Source organism: Gorilla gorilla, chromosome 1, assembly GCF_029281585.2.
Source record: "Gorilla gorilla gorilla isolate KB3781 chromosome 1, NHGRI_mGorGor1-v2.1_pri, whole genome shotgun sequence".
Taxonomy (NCBI): Eukaryota; Metazoa; Chordata; class Mammalia; order Primates; family Hominidae; genus Gorilla; species Gorilla gorilla.
The window spans coordinates 103,031,746-103,051,914 of NC_073224.2; the positions used below are offsets into that span (position 1 = coordinate 103,031,746).

The window sequence follows — 20,169 nt, forward strand, 5'->3', positions numbered from 1 at the left end:
ACCCCACTCTTCCCCCTCAAAGATTGGCTTCTCAGAGACAGCTGCGAGGCAGAGGGATATCTTGAGCAACCTTTCCCCGACAGTCAAACACTTGTTTGGGCTGGTTAAGACTCTTCCCCAGGCCCGGCCACACCTGATTCTGGAGTAGCAGTTTGGGCTGGCTGCCGGAGGCGGCATCTCTGTGTGCTTCTGTCCACCTCTGCCCTTTGAGCCGACCCCTCGGGTCCTCCAGTTCCCAAGACAGAGCAGTGGGAGCCTGGCACTTGGAGAGTAAAACTGGGGCGAGCTACACAGGAGCACAGACAAACATCAGTCACCAGAGGTTCTCCAAGGACAAAGGTCACACAGGGTCTCCTGAGAGGAAAACACCAAGGTCCAGATACGGGGCTGTGGCCCACAGCCAGTCAGGGCAGGAATGTGGGGCCGGTGGCTCCATGCCAGGAGAAAGCTCTCAAGGAAAAAGCAGTTCCACAGAGAGATAATGACAGATACTGTAGGTCAGAAAGACAGCTGGATCAGCTCCAGCCACATTTATTAGAAAACAACACTGACCGCAGTTCTGGTATAGACAAGATCCCTGACAGCCCAGTACACCTGCAATGGCCCCTACCCCACAGAGTCCCTCCCTCAGGTGCCTCAGGTGTGGAAGTTCTCAGATTCGAAGGTTTCCTGCCAGGAGGGCGCTGTACCGGGCAGTTGTGAGGGGCAGGTAGGCACCTACAGCCTGGTCCAGAACGTACAGTGGGTCAGACAGCGTGCTGGGGTCGAAGCCCTCATTTGCCATCCGAACTTTCTGCTGTTTGAAGGTCTCTGTGGTGGCCAAAGACTCCTGGGGACAGGAGGGTCAGGGATTTGGAGGGAAGGGGACTCTGCCCACGTGGTTCAGGGGAGTTGCCTGAATTTTGTTAAGGAGCAAGTCTTGGGAAAGGGAGTGTGAGGTCAAGGTTTAGGGGAGGAGGTGACAGGGAGGAGAAAGAGCCAGGCCAGAAGAAGGCAGGGATAAGGAAAGAAGTGGGGTGAAGAGCATGTGTCTCCGTGTTTTTTCTCTTCACGGAGTGTATTACGTTGGGGGTCCCTTTGTGGAGTTTGGGAGCCATCAAACTCCCAAGTTGATACACGGGGTGGATATGTGGGGTGAAGATATATGGGGTGAGGGGCCGGCGGGGGAAGTGGCTGGTTACCTGGAGCCTGAGGAATCGGGGCCGGGCATAAGGTGGCAAGTTCTCAGACACGTGGGTGTAGAGCTGCATAAGGTCCAAAGAGTGGGGGGGACGCAGAACTAGGGCTGCCATTCCAGCCCTGCCTTCATGCCCTGGTGGGTATGGGAGACAGAGTAAGCCCCTCCATGGCTGACCACCACGAAGGCCTCGTGCTCCCTGCGCCCAAGTATTACCAATTCGGGGTGGTGGCTGGGTGCCTCCCCCACCTTCCATGCCTAGGCACCTGGCACAGTGACTCCATAGACGTTCACCTCCTGAAGAAAATCCAGGGCCTCAAAGACCTCTGCCACCTCGGTTGTGGCCACATTCTCCCCCTTCCACCTGTCAGAGAGCAGAGATCTGAAACTGGGAGTCAGGGGTCAGGGCCTTTATGGGCTTGGTGGGGAGATGAGGTCAGAGGTCAGTGTCACAGGGATGAAATGGTGAGATCTGAGAATGAGAGATTAGCTGAGGATCCAGGTTGAGGTGGCAGATTAGAGAGTTGAGGTTCAGAAGCTTTGGATCACAGAGATCAGATGTCCAGGATGAAAAACCAGTTATGGACAGATACCTGAAGGTGTCTCCAGTACGATCATGGAAGCGAAGAAAACCTTGGTCATCGCAGACCAGCAGGTCCCCAGTGTTGAAGAAAACATCCCCAGGCCGGAAGACATCCTTTAGCAACTTCCCCTGGGCCAGCTCTGGCCCGCCAGCATAGCCAAGGAATGGGGACTGCTGGCTTACGGGGGCCACCAGCAGCCCTGGCTCACCTGGCAGAGTCACCAGGGTCAGGAGTGCTGTCACCTTTCCCAGAGCTTCCTGTCCCCATCCACCCCAGTCTCCAATTCCAGTCCTCCTGTGTCAGCTTCAGCACCCTGCCCACCCCACCAGAACACCACCAACCTGGAGATGTGGCCATACAGTGCCCCTGGGGGTCCCGAATTGGCTCTCCTGTGGTGACATCATAGCGAATCAAGGAGAAGGGGAAGATATGCTGGGGAAAGGGAGACCTGGGTACTGGATCATTGCAGTCACATGAGCCCCCTCTCCTGCCAGCCCTCTGCTGTTCCATGGGTTTTCAGTTTCCTCTCTGCCCCTCACCTTGTAAAGCCAGGAAGCACGCCCCACAGCGCCCCGCTGTCCTGTGTAGTTGATGGTGGCCACGTTGCCCTCTGTCAGTCCATATGTCTCCAGCACCTGCAGGGGCCCGAAGCGCCGCACAAAACGCTCCCAGGTATCTGGGCGCAGCCCGCTGCCCACTGCCAGCCGGACCTTATGGCCACGTTCTGCCTTGCTCTGAGATGAGTGGGAGAGGGGCCGGAGCTTCAGCACCAAGATGCCCGCTCCCGGAAGTGAATTCCTGTTCCCCATTCCCCAGAACCCCCTCCTACTGTGACCTCCTTCAGAGGCCGTAAGCATCAGATGGCCTAGGCCATCTCTGGCTCCTTATCTTACACTGCCATTTTCTTCTTGCTGCTTTTCCCTCCAACTCCCTGTCTCCTGTCAACTGTCCTGCTCCCCGTGAGCTAGCCCTGTGTCAGCAGCTCTGCCCAGGATCTGTGCCCACGCACCGGGGGCTGGTTGACAAGGTATCGGCACAACTCCCCAATGTACTGGAACACCGTCACCCTGTGCTGCTGGCAATCTTCCCAGAACTGACCAGCCGAGAACTTGGACTTCAGCACCACTGTGGCCCCTGCCAGAAGTGGGCAGGGGGGAAGAAGGAAGGAGGTAAGATTAGGAGCAGAGTGGGGAGCCCAAGCCCCTCTTTCCAGACCCCAGCCATCACTGTACTCTTTCCCTGGGAAGGGCCCACTGTGGGAGTCACACCGTCAGGAAGCTGTGCTGGCCTTCCTTCCCCTCCCCCGGCCCCTGTCCCCAGCCTTAGAAGAGGTGAATGCCCTTTCCCTACTTCCCAGCCCCAAAGATCTCATCCTCCACACTCTCACCTCCTTGTCTCTCTGTCCCTCTTCTCTGATTTGCCTGTTCCTGGACTGACACAGTCCTTCCCTGCCTTTGACCCTGCAGCCTGGAGTTATGTGGCTGTATGGCCCCCCCTCACCGTTCCTCAGTCTGTAGGTCTAGGCAGGTGACATTGCCCTGTTGTACAGAGCTCCTGGTGAGTAGGGCTCTGCCTCATCCGTCCTCTAGGTTATCTACCCTGGAGGACTCACACCATAGTACGTGCTTAATAAATGTCTGCTGCATGAATTAATGAAGGTGGGGTTGGGGAGACTGACCAATGCCCATGCAGCCCACAATGCCCAGCAGGGAGCCGGACATGTGGTAGAGTGGGAGGGCGAGGTAGATCACATCTTCCTGGTGGACACCACACAGCTGATAGAAGCCCTGGCATTGCAGGATCTTCAGATGACTGATCCGGGCAGCCTTGGGGAGGCCTGTGGGGTGGCAGTTATGGGACGATCAGGGGAAGGGCAAACTCCAAGCTCTACCTATCTGTTTGCAACCCTGCTGGGTTTCCCACAGAAAGAGGCAGAGGCAGGACAGAAGCTGAGGACCGAGACCAGGCTGTCCTGGAAATATGGGTGGTCTGGGGGAGGTGGAGAAATGAGTAGGAGGTGAGGAGACTGGGGAGTGAAATGATGGGGAGAGAAAGGATGTGCCAATGAAATCAGCATCCTCTCTGGGGGCTTTGAAGGCGTGGTCTGGGAGCAGACCCCTGCCTTCCTCTGCCTTAGTTTTGGGGAGCTAAGTATGGTGCCCGGCCCTCACCCGTGGTGCCAGAGGTGAAGATGTACAGGCACGTGTCTGTTATGCTCTGGGGGGAAGAGAGGTATCCTGGCACTGGTCCATCCACTTCAGCGGACACTTCAGCCAGCAAATCGCTAATTCCAGCAGGGTGGGTTCCTGGGCCTGCAGCCCACAGGTGGAGCCCCATGGCTCTCAGGGCGGGCAGGTCCGGCTCCAGGGACTCCAGAAACTCTAGAAGGGTGGGAAAGCACAACGCCGGGGCCCTGGCTCTACCTAGAAGAGCCTATGACCCATGTCCCATCCCCATCCCAGCCCACACTGCTCTTGGATGAGGGTGAAGGGTATGGACATTCCATCTTGGGTCTGAGGCCTGGAACTCGACTCCTTGGGGATCCTTGGGGCACCAAAGATTCAGCCTCATCCCTTCTCAAACCCGGAGACTCCTATCTCCACTCACTTTTGAACCCCAAGGGATAGTCGGCTTCTTCCCAGGCCCAGGGATGAGACCAAGCCTTTCTGTGGTCCCCGACACGCCCCCTTCTGTGGCTGGCCCCGCCTTAGTCAGTTCGGAGCTCCAGCCTTACCTGGCGCCAGCACCAGCGCGCGCGCGCCGCAGCTGCGGAGGCAGTGCAGCAGGGGGCCCCGGCGCAGGGCGGTGGGCACAAAGGCCGTGCGCAGGCCGGCCTTGGCCAGCCCGAACCAGAGCCACAGAAACTCTGGGCCAGCGGGGAGGAGCAGCGCCACAGTTGCTCCAGGTGACAGAGGGGCGGCGGCTCCTCCACCTCTGGCGGCACCGTCCCCTCCGGCAAACTCCGCGCCGCTTCCGGCCGCTGCATCTCCGGCTCCCGGCGCTGCCCGCTCGCCTTCTCCAGCGCTCCCCTCGCCGCTGTCGCCGCCGTCGGGTCCCCAGTCCCAGCCTAGCGCACGTAGGAAGGCGCGTGCAGCCCTGTTACTCTCGCGCTCCGCCTCCGAGTAGCTAAAGCGCCGCGAGCCGTGAATGAGAAAGGTGTGCGCGGGGCGCTGCTGGGCCAGTTCCGCGAGGCGCCAGGCCAGGCTGCAGCCCCCCTCGGGACCTTCCGGGTCGGCGGCAGCCGCGGCCAGGGCGCGAGCTCGAAGAGCCCTTTTGCAGCACAGGGCTCGCACCGCAAAGGCCAAGTCCGCCGGGAGCCAGCGCAACTGCGGCCAGAGGTGTAGCTTCAGCAGCAGCAGCGGTAGCAACAGCAGCAGGGGCAGCAGCAGGAGGGCAGCCATGGAGCCCGCTTCCTCCCTCGGCACCGTCTGGTTCCAGCCGCTCGCAAACATCCCTGATCCTCCCTTCCGAAAACCTAGGGCCGCTCGTTCTAGCTGAGACCTCTCCTTCCAGGGAGCGCGCGTGCGCTGGCACACGCCCATTCCCACCCAGGCCCCCACCACTCCACACGGGCGGAGAGCAGAAACCCGGGAGGAGTGCGGGTGTGGGGCGGCCCCGGACTCCCAGCCCTCCCCCCACAGCCTACGCTCCGCCCTAGGCGCGCTCCCTCCCGGACTGCTCGCGGCTCGCACCCTACCAGGTCCTGGGCGGTGCTCGCGCCTTCCCTCAATCCCAGGGTTATGTCTGTCTTCTAAGTTCTTTCTCGGCTTGGGCGGTTTAGGCATCTGGCTAAGCCCTAGAGTCCAGGCCTGAGAGCCAGGGCGTTTGGATCGCAGTCCATCTTCCCCTCAATATTTCTCGTTTTCCCGTTAAGGGAAGGTACCATTGCTCTCTCCCAAAAGAATGAACTTGGCCCCTGGCCCATTTGGTTCTGCAAGTCCCGGCCTGCCGGCCGCAACCCCAGGGGATGGGTGGGGGCTGAGAGTTAAATAGGGGAAAGGTGGAAACCCAGACTGCTAGATTTCTGAGGGGTCACGCAGAGGCCCCTCCCTTTGGGCAAGGGTACAATAATTGGGGCCAGCCAGCAAATGCTCTCCATCCTGGTTTTAATTGGGACAGAGGAAACTGGGGAAGGAGAGAGGAAGGAAAAAGAGGCCTCCAGTGGTTTAGACTTTCAAAGGAAGCAACAGCAGTGATGAGGGAGGGGAGAACCTGGATTCTGTAAAAAGACAAATTTTCGGGGTGAAGAGGAGCAGCTCTGTGCAGTTCGCCCAAACTTCACTCCTCAGTCCACCTCCATTCTCCCTGGACAGCGGGGGAACAATAGCATAGCCAAGGAACTCTCCTCTGCGTTCACATGGCCCAGCAAGTGGCCACACTGTGGAAGGAAGAGCATCTCTGTCCCTCCCTGGTATCCAGACTTTATCTCCAGGTACAGTTGTCCCTGGAGACCAAGCTGGAGCATCCCTCCCCTGTCAAGCAGCGAGTCCTCCGGCCATTCTTGGTAGGCACACACACTTCAACTGGAGGATGACAGACCTTTTGGAAGCATCTTGTTTCTTGAGAAATGAGTAAGGACAGGCCTCATCCTACGGGGGATGGTTCTGCATAGACAGATCAGTGCCTGGCTCCCACCTCCAGTGGCAGCAGGAAGGATGGGTAGCGGCCAAAGCCAAGTCCCTTCTGCTCTAGACAAAAGTGGGGGCAGAACAGGAAGGGAAAGGGGGATGTTCTGCGGTTACAAGTAGGGGTGCCAATCAAATCAAGACCAAGCTATACATGCACGGGGCAAATGCCAGCAGACACTCTAGCACAAAAGACATTCTGGCTTGTTTTATTGTCATTTAAAAACAACTTTTAAGACACGATTATCTCTGCCAAAAAAAAAAAAAACAGACTCAAGGAAATGGGATCATTTGACAATTCTGTGAAACTTGCCTCTGGGACTCCCTGGGCTGTGATGTAGATTGAGGTGCCAACCTCAGACCAACCTAAGCCTCCAGGGCACACCACGTGGGGCTGTGGCCACCCTTTCAGACTCCATTCTGAATGCTTGTGGCATCTGCCCCATGATTAGGAATGGACACCCTGACCACGTCATAGATGCCCATTTCACACTGGCATGTGGATAGTGACTATAAAACGTCCCTTCAGAACAAACCAAGACCTGAAGGGGAAGCGGGAAGGGACACCCACACACTGAGTCTCTGCTCTCATCCTAGCTTATCTGGCCAGCTGCCCCTGTGTCATTTCCCTTCTCTGTTGAAATGGCTCTTTGGGAGACTGGGGGAGGAGATTGGGGAAGGGGCCAGGGGGTTGAGGACTTCCACTATAGTCTGATTTTACAGAGCCTCTGGCTTCAGTCAGATCCCAAATATCACTGGGAACAGCAGTGTGAGGGGCTGGAGGCCCCAGGAGGAGGGAAGGCGCTAGGGGCTGCATGGCAGCTTCTCAAACTCAGCTAGAGGAGAAAGCTCCTCCTTCCACCGGGGGAGCTTGGGGATGCAGCAAGGGTGTTTCCCCTGCAATCTCCTCAGCCTCTATTAACCTTTGAATCACCAAGAAGGAGAGGGCAGTCCAGCCGGGGGTGGGATGGGGAATGCAGGGGCCTCAGTCACTGTCAGAGCCCACTGCAGAGGACCCTTTTCGTTTCCGCTTGGTAGGCTTCGGTTTCGTGTCTTCCTCTTCCTGGAAGAGATGGGAGGGGAAATGGGAAGTTAACAGCCTGGGCAGCTGCTGGTGCCGACTCCACCTGCACCCAGTGCTCCTTTTCCCCCTGTGCACTGGCTGGGTTCTCACTGAAGCACTGCTGGAGCCTGACTCTTCTTCGGCATTGGGGGGCTGTGTGGCATTCTTTCGACTTCGAGGGCTGGACAGAGCTGCTTTTCGCCGGCTCTTGGGTGGCTTGGTGGAAGAGTCCTCATATTCCTCCGCCAGGGAGAAGAGATCACTGAATCTAAGGAAAAGGAGCGGTAGCTCTGAGTGGGAGCCTGCTGCTCCTACGGCACCTTCCATCCTCTTCTCTGCCCCCAGGCCTAGGCCTCTTTCTTCAACCCTGGACCCTAAGGTCTTGCTGGCCATTACGTTTATGTCCCTAGCAGGCTTCCTCTCCCTTAGGCTTTTCCCCTACTACTTTCCAAGGCCCAAAGTGGCAGGAGCCTCACTTCATCTTGTGGGCTTCGTCACAGCTCGCTTGGACATGCTGCAGCGCCTGGAGAATTGGGGTCTGGCTAAAAACTAGAGAAAGAAAAGGGAGAGCAGGGAAGGAAAAACAATCAGATGTCTGGGAGCTTATTAAACAGCACCCACAGGTTGTTTTATCCCGAATGTGGGTTGTGGCCCCGGGTGTCCTGCCCCTGCCCCCAGCCTGGCTCCAGGCGTAGTCTAGGCCAGGGCAGCACCGTCTACACTGGACGCTGAGGGTGGAAGGCATACAGTTCTGCTTGGTGTTGGTCAGGTTGAGCCGCAGGTTGTCCAAGTGCTCCAGGATCTGCTCCAGAGTCAGCTGGGCCAGCTTGCTGCTAGAGCTCCTCAGGCTGTGCAGGAATCACCAGAGCCAGAGTCTGAGTGTGGGAGGGTTCCAGAGTGCGAGACACCCTCCACCCGCCAGGGCCCCTTTAAGACAGAGGCAGCCTACATGGGGAACAGGATAGGCAGCCTGGGAGGGCTGGGGTTGGGTGAGAAAGGTGTGCCTAGAACAGGGGATCCTGGCCACAGGGGCACTGGAAGATGGGGAGAAAGGGCCACGGTGGTCTCGCATGCCATGTGGCTTCGGACCACTAGATGTCGCCCACAAACCAGGCTGGGACAGCACTGGCCCCCATCACCACCACCACCACCACCACCACCACCGGACAGCAATCACTGCAGACCGCCATGGCCTGGAGGGTAGACAGGGACCGTGTCCCACCTCTGTCTCTTGCGAGGCAGGCTGTTGTTCTTGATGAGCAGGGACTTGATGTGCTCGGCCAGCAGCTCGTCATGTTTCATGCACCAGTGCCGCAGGATGCTGGTGGTGAACTGGTCGTCAGGATGGCAGGGCCGGCTCAGCACCATCTTCACCATCTCCTCGCTGGGCCTGGGGGAGGAAGGGGGCACTGGGTGCTGCTTGCACAGTGGCCGCAGGGCATGCTGGGTCTCTCCCACTTATTTCCCAAGCCCTGGCCTCCCCACCCACCCACTACTCTCACATCCCTCTCCCTCTTCTCCTTAGGCCAAGGAATGCCTGGTTTCATCCTCTGTGGAAGCCAGGAGAGAAGTGAGATTCTTCACTTGCTGTGGTAGGAGAAGGCGTGTGCGTGTGTGTGTCGGGAAGGAGGACCCTCAGTTCTCCTCCTCCTCCCTTAGAACAGTCAGGGAGTGGGCCTGGGAGGCAGAAGCACAAGCATGTGGCATGCGGATGCTCCCCTACCCCTACCCTGCTAAAGCTGTGGGCCAACCTGGCTTCCAGCTGGAGGAAGGGGGCAGGAGAGTGTTGTGAAGTCACAGCCCCATACAGCCTCCAAGCTTCCCACTTCCTCTAGGACACTCTGTACCATTTATAGTCTCTCAGGCAAGAGAGCAGAAAGGGTGGAAGGAAGGCAGAAAGGTAGGAAGGATAAGATACACAGCTGCTGTCCCATTTATCGGGGGATGTTGCTAAAGGGCTTTGTGGGAAGAGGGGGCTGCCACCCTCTCCCTCTCTGCCCCACCCTGTCAAGGCACAGTAGGTCCAGCTGGCTCTGCTCTGCACAGGGTGAGGGAGAGGATGGTGCGTGACCCCTCTACCCTGACCCTCCCTCCTCTTGGATTAGCTGTGCGGTGGCCAGCAGGAGCATGGGGTGGTGGGGGCGGTGGGGGGGGCGCAGCGGGGAGCAGGAGCCACCAGGGATTAGAACTGCTGTGGCAGCAGGAAACAGGGATGTCCGGTCCCCACCTCCCCACCTCCGAGGGCAGCTCCTGGTGGGCAGGGGGGTAAAGTCGAGAGGAAGCCCAGATCCCAGGGGAACTGCTCATTTGTAAGTCACGTTGGGGGAAGGGCAGAATAAGCAGATGTTAACGACAGGAAAAAATATGGCAATAAGGAGCAGGACAGAAGCCCTTTAGACCACAGCAGCTCTTGGGATGTTAAAACTGAGGGCTAAAGAGCCCCAGAGGTGGAACTCACTTTTCTCTTCGGAGTTGAAGCAGTAGGCAGGACAGGGCCTCTGGGTGCTCTGTGAGGGAAGGGCAGAGGCTGTTCAGGGGGAAGGTATGATTCCAGGATGGAATCTGGGGACCTCTCTCATCCCCCAACAGCCACTGGAGGGAATAAGGACAGTCTTTGATGAGGAGCCAGGAAGAATCCCCTACCCCACTCCTATCAGTCCCTGAGCGACCTGAGCCCCAGCCCAGAGCCTGGCTCATGGTGGGCCCACAGGACTCACCTAAAGAACAAAAGTGGCTGACAGAGAGCCTGCCCTTGTGCACTTTGGTGGGAAGGAGGACAATGGATCTGGGCTCATCCTAGAAGCCTAGAGGCCTTAGCCTTGCCCTAACTGTATAGGAAGTGTCATATCTGATGTGCTCCCTACCCAAAAGCCTACTCACCCTTGTATTTGAGGTGCTGCAGGATGGGGATTATGGTCTCCAGGGGAATATTGTGGGCCAGAAAGAGCTGCCAGGCACAATACTGCTCAAAGGTCTCCCAGTCTAGGCTCTGAACTGGAAGAGACAAAAGAAACATCTCTCTCAAGAACGAACGAACACACACACACACACACACACACACACACACACACACACACACACACACACACCAGTCCACTGACTACCAGCGCGTGCACACACACACACACACACACCCCCCAATCCACTGACTACCAGCACCCCAAGCAGGGATGTTACAGAGGTAGGACAGATCCAGAAAGACACTGCCCCAGACCGCACCAGGGTGGAGTACAGTTCTCTCCCCTTAACTTCCCAGCCCCAGAACCAGCTTTCCTGATAGTGTAAAATACACAGGACTGACACCCTGCCCTCCTCTCCTCTCCCAGGCACGTAAAGATTTGATCACTTACTGAGTATGTTGAGAACTGAGTCTTTTCGAAACATAACCAGGTTACCCATCATCACGTGGCAGACCAGCTCCTGGAGCTAAGGAGGTGGAGGAAGGAGGCAGAACCCATCAGCTCTGAAAGGGGCCAGGAAGCTAGTATGGAGGGGGACGCAGGAGGGCTCGTAAGGGAAAAAAAAAAATTAGAGGAAGTGAAGGCCCAGTTTAAAGGAATGGGAAGGAGATGGCACACAACGAATGCTGCCATCTCTGAAGGATGAAGGGGCTGATAAAGTAGCCACAGGCCTGAGTGGGAACCTTAGGACTATTTTGGGCAAAAATAGTTACAGCCTTGGTCTAAGCCTGAGGAGGAAAGGACCCTGAGAGGCTGGGTTCTGGATGTAGGTTGGGCAGGGTAAAGACAAAGGAAGGAGGATTCTTGGGTGCTAAGCTTCCTCTTTTATGAATGAGAACTAAGTGGAGAGGAGGAGAAATGGGATCCCAGTGCAGGCCTCAGAAGGACCCGAGCAAAGCTACACAGCCTCTTGGGGACCTATGCATGGTAAAAAGGTCAAGTAGAAATGGTCTGACCATTTTCATTCCGAGCCAAAGGAAAGGACAGTTGAGAGCTAAAATCATAACCCCCTCAGCTTTTGCTGTGGAACAGGAGTGCCCAAAGAATATGGAGAATAAGGGGAACTCCAGGCAGGATTGGCCTAACCTCAGCCTGCCTTGCTTGTGTTCCACTTTTCCTTCCCAGGCCCCATGGCTGAAAGTGCACACCACTGTAGCCAGGAGGGAGGGTGCCTGGGAGGCATGGGCTCCCTGTCTGCAGGCCTGGAGGGAGAGCAGTGGCCCTATGTCCCTAATGCTGCCTCCCAGATCTTCTGGGGAGGTCAGAGCTCAATGTTCACCTGTGCAGAGTCAATAACAGCCACGATCATGTTCAGCAGCTCTCCGCTCCTCAAGGTTTCATCTGGAAACTAAATGGAAAAAGAGAGGGGAAAAGTCCTGGGTGGGCTCCTCAGCTTTCATCCCATAGCCCACTCTCCTTCCTTATTACATCTCAAGGTTTGACTGGGTCAGCCAGACACAGGCCCTAAAATAAACCCCTAAACAGAGATCCAACAGCTATGATGCTGGAAGACTTCAAGAACTTGAAGCCCCCAAGTTTTGTTATTTATGTGTGCACACCATCAGGGGTGTGGGTTTTCTCTGATACTTCCCAAAGCATGTGTGTACAGAAAGGAATGGGGAACTACTAGAGATAAAGCCAGAGCTGAGAGGACTGGCCATGGTGGCTGATTCTGTGTGGGAGCAGTGGTAGAATAAATATTTGCATCCCTGTCAGCAAAGAAGTCCAACCTGTGCTGACCTTTGGCCAAAGAAGTGGTGTAGAGAGTTTATGTCTGGAGGTGTGTGGGGTAGGCAGGGCCTCATCTAGAGAAGGGGGAGGAAAGTACCCTGTGTCCAGCATCTGCACCCCTCCTCCCTCCAGTACTCGGCTGAGATCACAGTTCCTCCTGTCATGCCCTGGGTCCTCATTTCCCTCTTCCTGGGAACTTCTACCAAGAGGAGAAAGGGCCGATACCTGTTATGTCCCAGTTCCTAGAGTGTGAGTGAACCAGGGGAAATGAAAGTGAGTCTCCACTACAGAAGCCCTGGTCATCAGGAACTATCAGAGAGAATCCAAGCAAGGGTGAGCCATCAGAGGACAAGAGGGCCTGGGACATATGAACATGGATCTGGTTTGTGGGATCTGTCCTGGGTCCAGATGATGGGGCCCAATCTGAGAAGCCAAGTATATAGGCTCAGACCCCAACGCACATCAGTTACACCGAAGTATAGGAATTCAGGGAGTTTTAGAAATGTTTCAACCACTAATAAAGAGAAGTGGAAGGAGGGGACAGCTGGGAGTGTGGGAAGCAATGGCCCACCTAGGTTAGTGGGGATGAACAAAAGAGGGTTCAGGGTTGTGTGTACTCAGAGTGTTCACTGAGGTGTGTTCCTGTGAGCCCCCCGGCACAGATACAGATGCAGGCACTGACCTCTGTGTAGATGGAGGGCGTGAGGTGGCACAGGAGCCGCACATCGTCCTCCTGGCAGGCCTTCATGTCCATCATCAGGCAGGTGTGCAGATCGCCCAGCTGGGTAGCCTGGGCAAATGACTCGTACAGGTTCATTTTCCCTGCGGCGGCTTTGCTGCAAGACCAGCTGGGCCTGAGCCAGCAGCCTGACCCCAGTGCCCACCTTCAAGCATCCCCGAAGCAGGCTCCCGCTCTAAAACTGCTTTGCTGGCTCCAGATGCCCTGTGCTAATCTGCCTCATGTCCCTCCCAACTGCCTCCCACAGGGGCTTGATAACTCAGGGGAACCAGGGGATACTCTTCTTTCTGTCCATCCTTCCCCAGAGCTCAAAAGGGCTCCAACCACGATCAGTGAGTGAAGCTACTGCCGGATGAGAGTCAGGAACAGAAGAGGGAAGGCTCAGGTCAGGCTGGAGAAGGCTTTCTCTCTTGCTTTCTGGGCTCTAACCATGAGGGCAGTGACACCTCACAGCATATACAAACTTAGCTCAAAATGGCTTGTAGGCCTAAATGTAACAATTAAAGCCACACAACTTGTAGAAGAGAAAACAGGAGTAAATCTTCATGACAACAAAAACACAAGTGGTAAAAGAAAAAAACAGACAAATTTAGCTTCATAAAAAGTTAGCACTTTTTGTTCAAAAGATGCTATCAAAAAAGTTAAAACTCGCAGAATGGAAGAAAAAATATTTGCAAATCATTATGTCTGAGACTTGCATCCAGAATATATAAAGAACACTTTTGGTATGCAACAAAATCTTAAAAAGATTCTTAAAAGTTGGCCGGGTATGGTGGCTCATGCCTGTAATCCCAGCGCTTTGGGAGGCAGAGAAGGGTGGATCACCTGAGGTCAGAAGTTCAAGACCAGCCTGGCCAACCAGCCTGACCAACAGGGTGAAACCCTGTCTCTACTAAAAATACACACACAAAAAGTTAGCCGGGCATGGTGGTGTGTGCCTGTAATTTCAGCTACTCAGCAGGCTGAGGCAGGAGAATCGCTGGAACCTAGTATGCGGAGGTTGCAGTGAGTGGAGCTCGCGCCACTGCACTCCAGTCTGGGCAGCAGAGCAAGACTCTGCCTCAAAAAAAAAAAAAAAAAAAAAAAATCTTAAAAGTCAATAATAAAAAGACAAATAACTCAATTAAAAATAGGAAAATTTTTGAATAGATATTTCTCCAAAGAAAATATACAAATGGCTGGGCCCAGTGGCTCACGTCTATAATCCCAGCACTTTGAGAGGCCGAGGTGGGCAGATCACCTGAGGTCAGGAGTTCGAGACCAGCCTGGCCAACACAGTGAAACCCCATCTCTACAAAAAAATACAAAAATTAACTGGATGTGGTGGCGTGCACCTGTAGTCCCAGCTACTCGGGAGGCTAAGGCAGGAGAATTGCTTGAACCCAGGAGGCGGAGGTTGCAATGAGCTGCGATCATACCACTGTACTCCAGCCTGGGTGCCAGAGCAAGAATCCATCTCAAAACAAACAAATAAACAAAACAAAAATTAGCTGGGTGTGAAGATCTGTGCCTGTAATCCCAGCTACTCGGGAGGCTGAGGCAGGAGAATCGCTTGAACCTGGGAAGCGGAGGTTGCAGTGAGCCAAGATCGCACCACTGTACTCCAGCCTGGGCGACACAGCGAGACTCTGTCTCAAAAAAAAAAAAAAAAAAAAGAAAAAGAAAAAAGCAAGTCACAAAAGATCACATACGGTTTGATTCCATTTATCTGAAAATGTCCAAAATAATCCATAGAGGCAGAAAGCAGATCAGTGGTTGCCAAGAGCTGAGTGAAGGGGAGAAAATGGCAAAGTGATTGCTAATGAGTATGAGATTTCTTTTTGGGGTGATAAAAATGTTCTTTCTAAATCAGACAGTAGTTATAGTTGTATAACTTTGTGAATATACTAAAAAATTATTGAGGCCGGGCACAGTGGCTCACACCTGTAATCCCAGCACTTTGGGAGGCCAAGGTGGGTGGATCACCTGAGGTCGGGAGTTCGAGACCAGCCTGACCAACACAGAGAAACCCTGTCTCTACTAAAAATACAAAACTTAGCTGGGCGTGGTGGTGGGTGCCTGTAGTCCTAGCTACTTGGGAAGCTGAGGTGGGAGAATTGCTTGAACCCAGGAGGTGGAAGTTGCAGTGAGCTGAGATTGTACCACTGTACTCCAGCCTGGGTGACTGAGTGAGACCCTGTCTCAAAAAATAAATAAAAAAAAATTTAAATTAAAAAAAAGCCTTAGGAGTACACAAGGCTTGAGAGTAGGGGGAAAAAAAAAACCCAAAACCAATAACTGGGCGTGGTGGCGCATGCCTGTATGTAATCCTAGCTACTCAGGAGGCTGAAGCAGGACCATCACTTGAGCCCAGGAGTTTGAGACCATCCTGGGCAACAAAGTAAGACCCTGTCTCTACAAAAAAATTTTAAAAAATTATCTGGGCATGGTAGTGCATGCCTGTGTAGTCCCAGCTACTCAGGATGCTGAGCGGGGAGGATGGCTTGAGCCCAGGAGTTTGAAGCTGCAGTGAGTGACATGCACTGAGCCGCAGTGTCATCAGGTGACAGAGTGAGATGCTGTCTCTTAAAAACAAACCAACTCAACCAAACAGACCCACAAAGAAGGCCCTGGTGATGACAGTCCAGGGTTGGGGAGTCAGTGTGTGGAAGAGAGGCTCTCCAGGATGTGTCCTGACACCATTTGAAACATGGGGACCATACCCACCTGGCCCTCAGGTAGTAGAGCAGGTGGTAGCCAATCTTGGGCTGCTTCTGATATAGCTCGGAGAGAAGGTCTAGAAGTAGAGAGAAGCTGCTGTTGTCTTCCTGCATCTGACATAGGTTCCTGGAGGTGGGGCATGGGAGGAGAGGAACAGAACTTTACCCAGGGCAGACTCTCCCATGGAGTTTCTCAGGTGGCATGGGCTGTCTGTGCCCACAGCATATGTCCTCCTCCCTGGAAAGCGAGTCCCATTACCCCAGGACAGGAGCACATGTGTGTGCTGTCAGGGAGGATGGAGGGTAGAACAGTATCTCCTATAGCTGCGTGCTTACCTAAATATTAGGTACAGAGGCTTTCCTACAGACTCCTCCAGGGACCTACAAGAAGAGGGTTATATTTGAGAATCCATGTGAGGGGGGCTGCTGGCACATATGGAGGACCAGCTGGAGGCTAGACGCCAGCCTGCTCCTTCCCTACCCAAAAGGCAAACTTCCTGCTGCTCCGCAGGCTTGGTAACAGAGAAAACAGGTTCCTAACATGGGACCACGCTCTTGCCCTTTGGAGACAGGCTCCAGGCCAAGGTCCAATCACACCTAATTCAGCAGATTAGAGTTACTGGGCCCAGCAGCAAGGGCTGGAAGCATGAGGAGGTGTCAACCTCCCCAGTACTCACGGTGTTCAGCAGGTAAAAATAAGCTCTTGTTTAAATGAGTTGGTACATGTGAGAATAAAAACACCAAGTGAACAGATTTTTCTCAAGTCTACAGTAAGGGGTCTCTTGGACTCAGGCTGTAAGAGCACCCTCTGGCTGCTGAGGCTCTGGAGTGAGGGAAAATCAGCCTTACTCCTCAGTAATCTCCTCAGGCAGGACCTCCCCTCGAAAGTGGGCCTTGAAGAGCTCCTGTAGGCAGGAAGCAAGGACAGACAGCTGCTCCGAGTCAAAGTCTTCCTGGGTGATGAGACAAGGGAGGGAGAGTCACTACCTACACCCAAGCCCTCCTGCCCCCACGATCCCAGTCTTGGAACTCATCTGCTTCCACCTCCAGGATCAGCAAGCTCCCCTCCCCACTATAAGAGGGACTCATCTAGGGGAGGGAAAAAGTGAGTTGTCTTCCCTGGGAGACGTGTAAGCTAAGCAGGCTAGGCTGCTTCCTCCCTAAGGGGTTGGGTTCCTCCTCACCTCCAGGACCTGGTCCACAATTTCCTGCATGACCTCACACTGGGCCTCCGTATCACTGCAGGACAGAAATGAGAGGAAATCCCAGGGACATAAATGATAGCAGAGGGCAGGACACACACCCAGAACAGTGCACAAGCACACTCACATGCACAGAGACAAAACAAAGGAGCTCTGTGTAAAATCCCAGCTTGGATGGGGAGGCTTTAGGGCAGAATTGGCTGCTCTCTGGGCAGAGGCCCAAAGAAAAGGAAAATCCCCACCAATCCTGCCTTGGTTCTCAGAGGTTCTTCTCCCAAGAATCTGCAGAATGGGAACTCAAGGTGTTACGGAATGAGGCTGCCCCACTCCCAGCTCATACTCCCTAACGTAAATTGCAGAAGAACTCCCTCATGAAGCTTCAGCTACCTCTCCACACACTCCTATCATGTTTGCCTCCAACCCCCATCTCCTGCTATACCCATTATGCACCAGGTAGAGAGCCTGGGGCTGAACCTCCTGAAGTTGAGAACAAGGTCTGTACCCACCTCCCCTTCTGTAGCTGGAGTACTTTGTCCCTCAGGGACTCATCCAACTGGTCAAGGTAAGGGGTGATATCAACTGGCTCCTCCACAACTGTCTCCTTGATAGGGTGGAAGCGAAACTCCCTCTTCTTTCCTAAAGGGAGTGATTTGGGAAAGAAGTCAGTTTGCCCAGATGCCAGCAACAGAGACAGTCCCCTCAACGACTTATCCTCTTCCTCACATGCCCTAAGTGTGCACCTGTTTCCTCAATGCTGTGTGAGTGCCTGAAGCATCTCCCTGACTGTGCACATGTACTAGCTCTTACAAGCAAACAAGGGCAGGAACCACTTCTTTTTTCCTTCCTGCCTTGAGTGTTAAGTACAGGGCTCTGCATTCTGGAGTCTCATCCAGACACCCTGTGAACAAAACTTTAACTCACAGGAATAAGGGTGACAGGAAGAGTACAGAGAGGCTGCTTCTGGGAACTGGTCCTCTCAGGGCTGACACAACCCTGAACTAGCCCTTGCTGATGGCCTCACCTTTGCTGTTGAGATCCTCTTCATCGTCACTGAAGGCTGCCTCTGCATTGTCATAGCAACTCTCATCCTTATCCGACATATGGTTGTCCATCTCCATGGAAACTGGCTCCTCAATTTTGACTTGGGAGTAAAAAAAGATAAGGCATTTAATGGCCTCCTGGGTCCTCTAACATACCCCATGCTTCTAGGAAGGGAGAATGGAGGGCAAGTGAGAGAATAAGGAGTTTATCATCTAAATGGAATACTGACCCTGGGAGGACAAACCTCTTGACAAACCTCTTGTCCTCACAACCCTCCATGACCTGCAGAGGGATGTTGCCAGGAATAAGAGGAACACAGGACATGACTCCTCTATGCTCAGCTCATTAGGATTGGTAACTAGAGTAAGATCAGGGACAGTCCGAAGTGCTAGTCTCACTCTTGTCGCCTAGGCTGGAGTGCAGTGGCGCCATCTTGGCTCACTGCAACCTCCCCCTCCCAGGTTCACGTAATTCTCATGTCTCAGCCTTCTGAGTAGCTGGGACTACAGGTGCCCGCCAAATACAAATTTTTTTTGTATTTTAGTAGAGACGGAGTTTCATGATGTTGGCCAGGCTGGTCTTGAACTCCTGACCTCAAGTGATCCACCCGCCTCAGCCTCCCAAAGTACTGGGATTACAGGCATGAGCCACCATGCCCAGCCTCCAAGTGCTCTTTAATTTAAAACCAAGTTGGAAAATACTACTTGACTTAGACCCTTATCCCAAAACAAAGTGTGTATGTGTGGTAAGGAGATGGCAGTTGTATTGACAGTAAGGTTTGAGGCCCAACATGACAAACTGTCATCAGAGGCCAGGGCCTAGAGCTAGGAAGAGAGAAGAGATGGGCAAGTTAAAGTGAGATAAATATTGTAAATATTACATGAAAGCCTTCTAACTACTGAGCAGGAGTTACTAGGAGAAAAGAGTTAAGAGAACAAGAAAGATGAGCAAGTCAAATAAGATTAGATAAAGCAAGAGAATCAAGACAGACAACACAAAAATGAATAAAAAAGATAAACTGAGGAAGGAAAAACTGTGATGGACAGTGTCACGGAAGTGGAGAACTGTGTGGGACATCCTGAAAGGGGCTCTGGCCTGAAGGCCTGGTTGTCTTGCCCCTCTTTTGACACAGGTGATGGAATGGGCGGGCCTCATACCTTCCACAGGTGGGGAGGGTGAGCTGCAGAACTCAGGAAACTTCTCCCTCAGCATTGCCCGCAGCTCCTTATCCAACTTAGGGTTGTCAAACAGGGGAGCTAGGTGTCTAAATGGGGAACATGATGAAGGTCAATATCAGAGCTTCTCTTATTTTTATTTTTTTTTGAGACAGAGTGTCACTCTCATCACCTAGGCTGGAGTGCAGTGGCACAATCTCGGCTCACTGCAACCTCCACCTCCCGGATTCAAGTGATTCTTGTGCCTCAGCCTCTCAAGTAGCTAGGATTACAGGTGTGCACCATCACACCTGGCTAATTTTTGTATTTTTAGTAGACACGGGTTTTGCCATGTTGGCCAGGCAGGTCTCAAATTCCTAACCTCAGGTGATCTGCCCACCTTGGCCTCCCAAAGTGCTGGGATTACAGGCATGAGCCACTGTGTCTGGCCAGAGCTTCTCATTTCTAACTCAACATGGAGTTGAGATAGGTCTAAGCACAATCAGTCTAACTGGACCATACTCAGATCCCTGAAGGGGGTCAACAGGGAACATGAAGGCATTTGAAGACCTTTGTAATACGATGGCAGGAGAGAAATTCCTCTAAGAGCCAAGAAGACATATGCCCAGCAGTCTGAGGTAGAGCCAATACTTTTTACACCTGTCAGAGAAAAGGGCCAGCAGTGCTATGGCAACATTTGGATATACCTGGACCTAATTAAAAATGGGAAAACAACCTCCTTCCCCCACCAAATTCCTTACGCCAAGACCCGTTTCTCCACAATGTGGTTGAGGGAGGAAAAGACACCCTGCCGCACGTGGCCCTCCAATGGTGGATAGAAGTTGGGGATGATCTGGAAGTGAAGAAGGAGGGGAAAAATGAGCACAGGACTCCATCCAGAGGCTTCCGCTGAATTAGATCTGAAAAGCTGCTTTGGTTTTGATCAGGGGACACTGGGGAGTATGGCTGCAGAGAGAACTGGACTTCCTGACCACTCCAGGCCACTCAAATGAGAAATTCTTACTGGACCTGGCTGCTCCCCAAGGAAACCAGATTCTACCTTGAGTCACCATCCTTGTGACTGAGAAACCCCACAGAAAATGGGAAGATCCAAGTGCAGACAGTGGAATATGGAAGGGAAGCATTTATTAACTTGGGGGATAGGACCCATGACCATTTCTGCTCTCAGTCAAG

The 20,169-nt window shown here is 53.7% G+C and overlaps 2 protein-coding genes across 4 annotated transcripts in view; both read right to left on the reverse strand.

Moving 5' to 3' along the window:
* Nucleotides 1–492: 492 nt before the first annotated feature.
* On the reverse strand, nucleotides 493–5,858 carry SLC27A3 (solute carrier family 27 member 3). Of its 2 annotated transcripts, XM_019022941.3 has the most exons (10): nucleotides 4,496–5,858; nucleotides 3,933–4,142; nucleotides 3,440–3,598; nucleotides 2,771–2,895; nucleotides 2,301–2,495; nucleotides 2,103–2,193; nucleotides 1,771–1,969; nucleotides 1,444–1,541; nucleotides 1,182–1,312; nucleotides 493–829 (listed from the first exon to the last, which is right to left on the reverse strand). In XM_019022941.3, the coding sequence occupies exons 1-10, from the start codon at nucleotides 5,544–5,546 to the stop codon at nucleotides 653–655; spliced, it is 2,436 nt and encodes an 811-aa protein (XP_018878486.1). In that variant the 5' UTR covers nucleotides 5,547–5,858; the 3' UTR covers nucleotides 493–652. The 2 variants fall into 2 exon arrangements, with proteins under 2 accessions (XP_018878486.1, XP_018878487.1); XM_019022942.4 differs by lacking the exon at nucleotides 493–829 and having other exon boundaries at nucleotides 1,181–1,312; nucleotides 1,394–1,541.
* A 721-nt stretch (nucleotides 5,859–6,579) lies between these two features.
* Nucleotides 6,580–20,169, reverse strand: part of INTS3 (integrator complex subunit 3) — a 45,031-nt gene continuing 31,441 nt past the window's right edge. Inside the window, exons 13-30 of one of the 2 annotated variants that reach the window (XM_004026758.5) lie at nucleotides 19,737–19,828; nucleotides 18,979–19,085; nucleotides 17,802–17,921; nucleotides 17,287–17,416; nucleotides 16,763–16,817; nucleotides 16,428–16,531; nucleotides 15,915–15,959; nucleotides 15,586–15,705; nucleotides 12,823–12,976; nucleotides 11,689–11,757; nucleotides 10,800–10,875; nucleotides 10,330–10,443; nucleotides 9,908–9,956; nucleotides 8,672–8,839; nucleotides 8,197–8,297; nucleotides 7,926–7,998; nucleotides 7,561–7,717; nucleotides 6,580–7,449 (exon numbers count right to left, since the gene is read on the reverse strand). In XM_004026758.5, the coding sequence (XP_004026807.1) occupies nucleotides 7,372–7,449; nucleotides 7,561–7,717; nucleotides 7,926–7,998; nucleotides 8,197–8,297; nucleotides 8,672–8,839; nucleotides 9,908–9,956; nucleotides 10,330–10,443; nucleotides 10,800–10,875; nucleotides 11,689–11,757; nucleotides 12,823–12,976; nucleotides 15,586–15,705; nucleotides 15,915–15,959; nucleotides 16,428–16,531; nucleotides 16,763–16,817; nucleotides 17,287–17,416; nucleotides 17,802–17,921; nucleotides 18,979–19,085; nucleotides 19,737–19,828 (1,812 nt within the window). In that variant the 3' untranslated portion in view covers nucleotides 6,580–7,371. Of the gene's footprint in view, nucleotides 7,450–7,560; nucleotides 7,718–7,925; nucleotides 8,298–8,671; nucleotides 8,840–9,907; nucleotides 9,957–10,329; nucleotides 10,444–10,799; nucleotides 10,876–11,688; nucleotides 11,758–12,822; nucleotides 12,977–15,585; nucleotides 15,706–15,914; nucleotides 15,960–16,427; nucleotides 16,532–16,762; nucleotides 16,818–17,286; nucleotides 17,417–17,801; nucleotides 17,922–18,978; nucleotides 19,086–19,736; nucleotides 19,829–20,169 lie in introns of both variants that reach the window. The other variant, XM_019022935.4, reaches the window with a different exon arrangement.

Excerpts from the sequence above, each read along its gene's own strand:
- SLC27A3 (XM_019022941.3), bottom strand. The coding sequence starts at position 5,546 with ATGCCTAAACCGCCCAAGCCGAGAAAGAACTTAGAAGACAGACATAAC. Across the intron at positions 2,496-2,770 it reads ACCTTGTCAACCAGCCCCCG|AGCAAGGCAGAACGTGGCCA; the intron begins GTGCGTGGGCAC and ends CACTCATCTCAG. Across the intron at positions 1,970-2,102 it reads CTGTATGGCCACATCTCCAG|GTGAGCCAGGGCTGCTGGTG; the intron begins GTTGGTGGTGTT and ends TGACTCTGCCAG.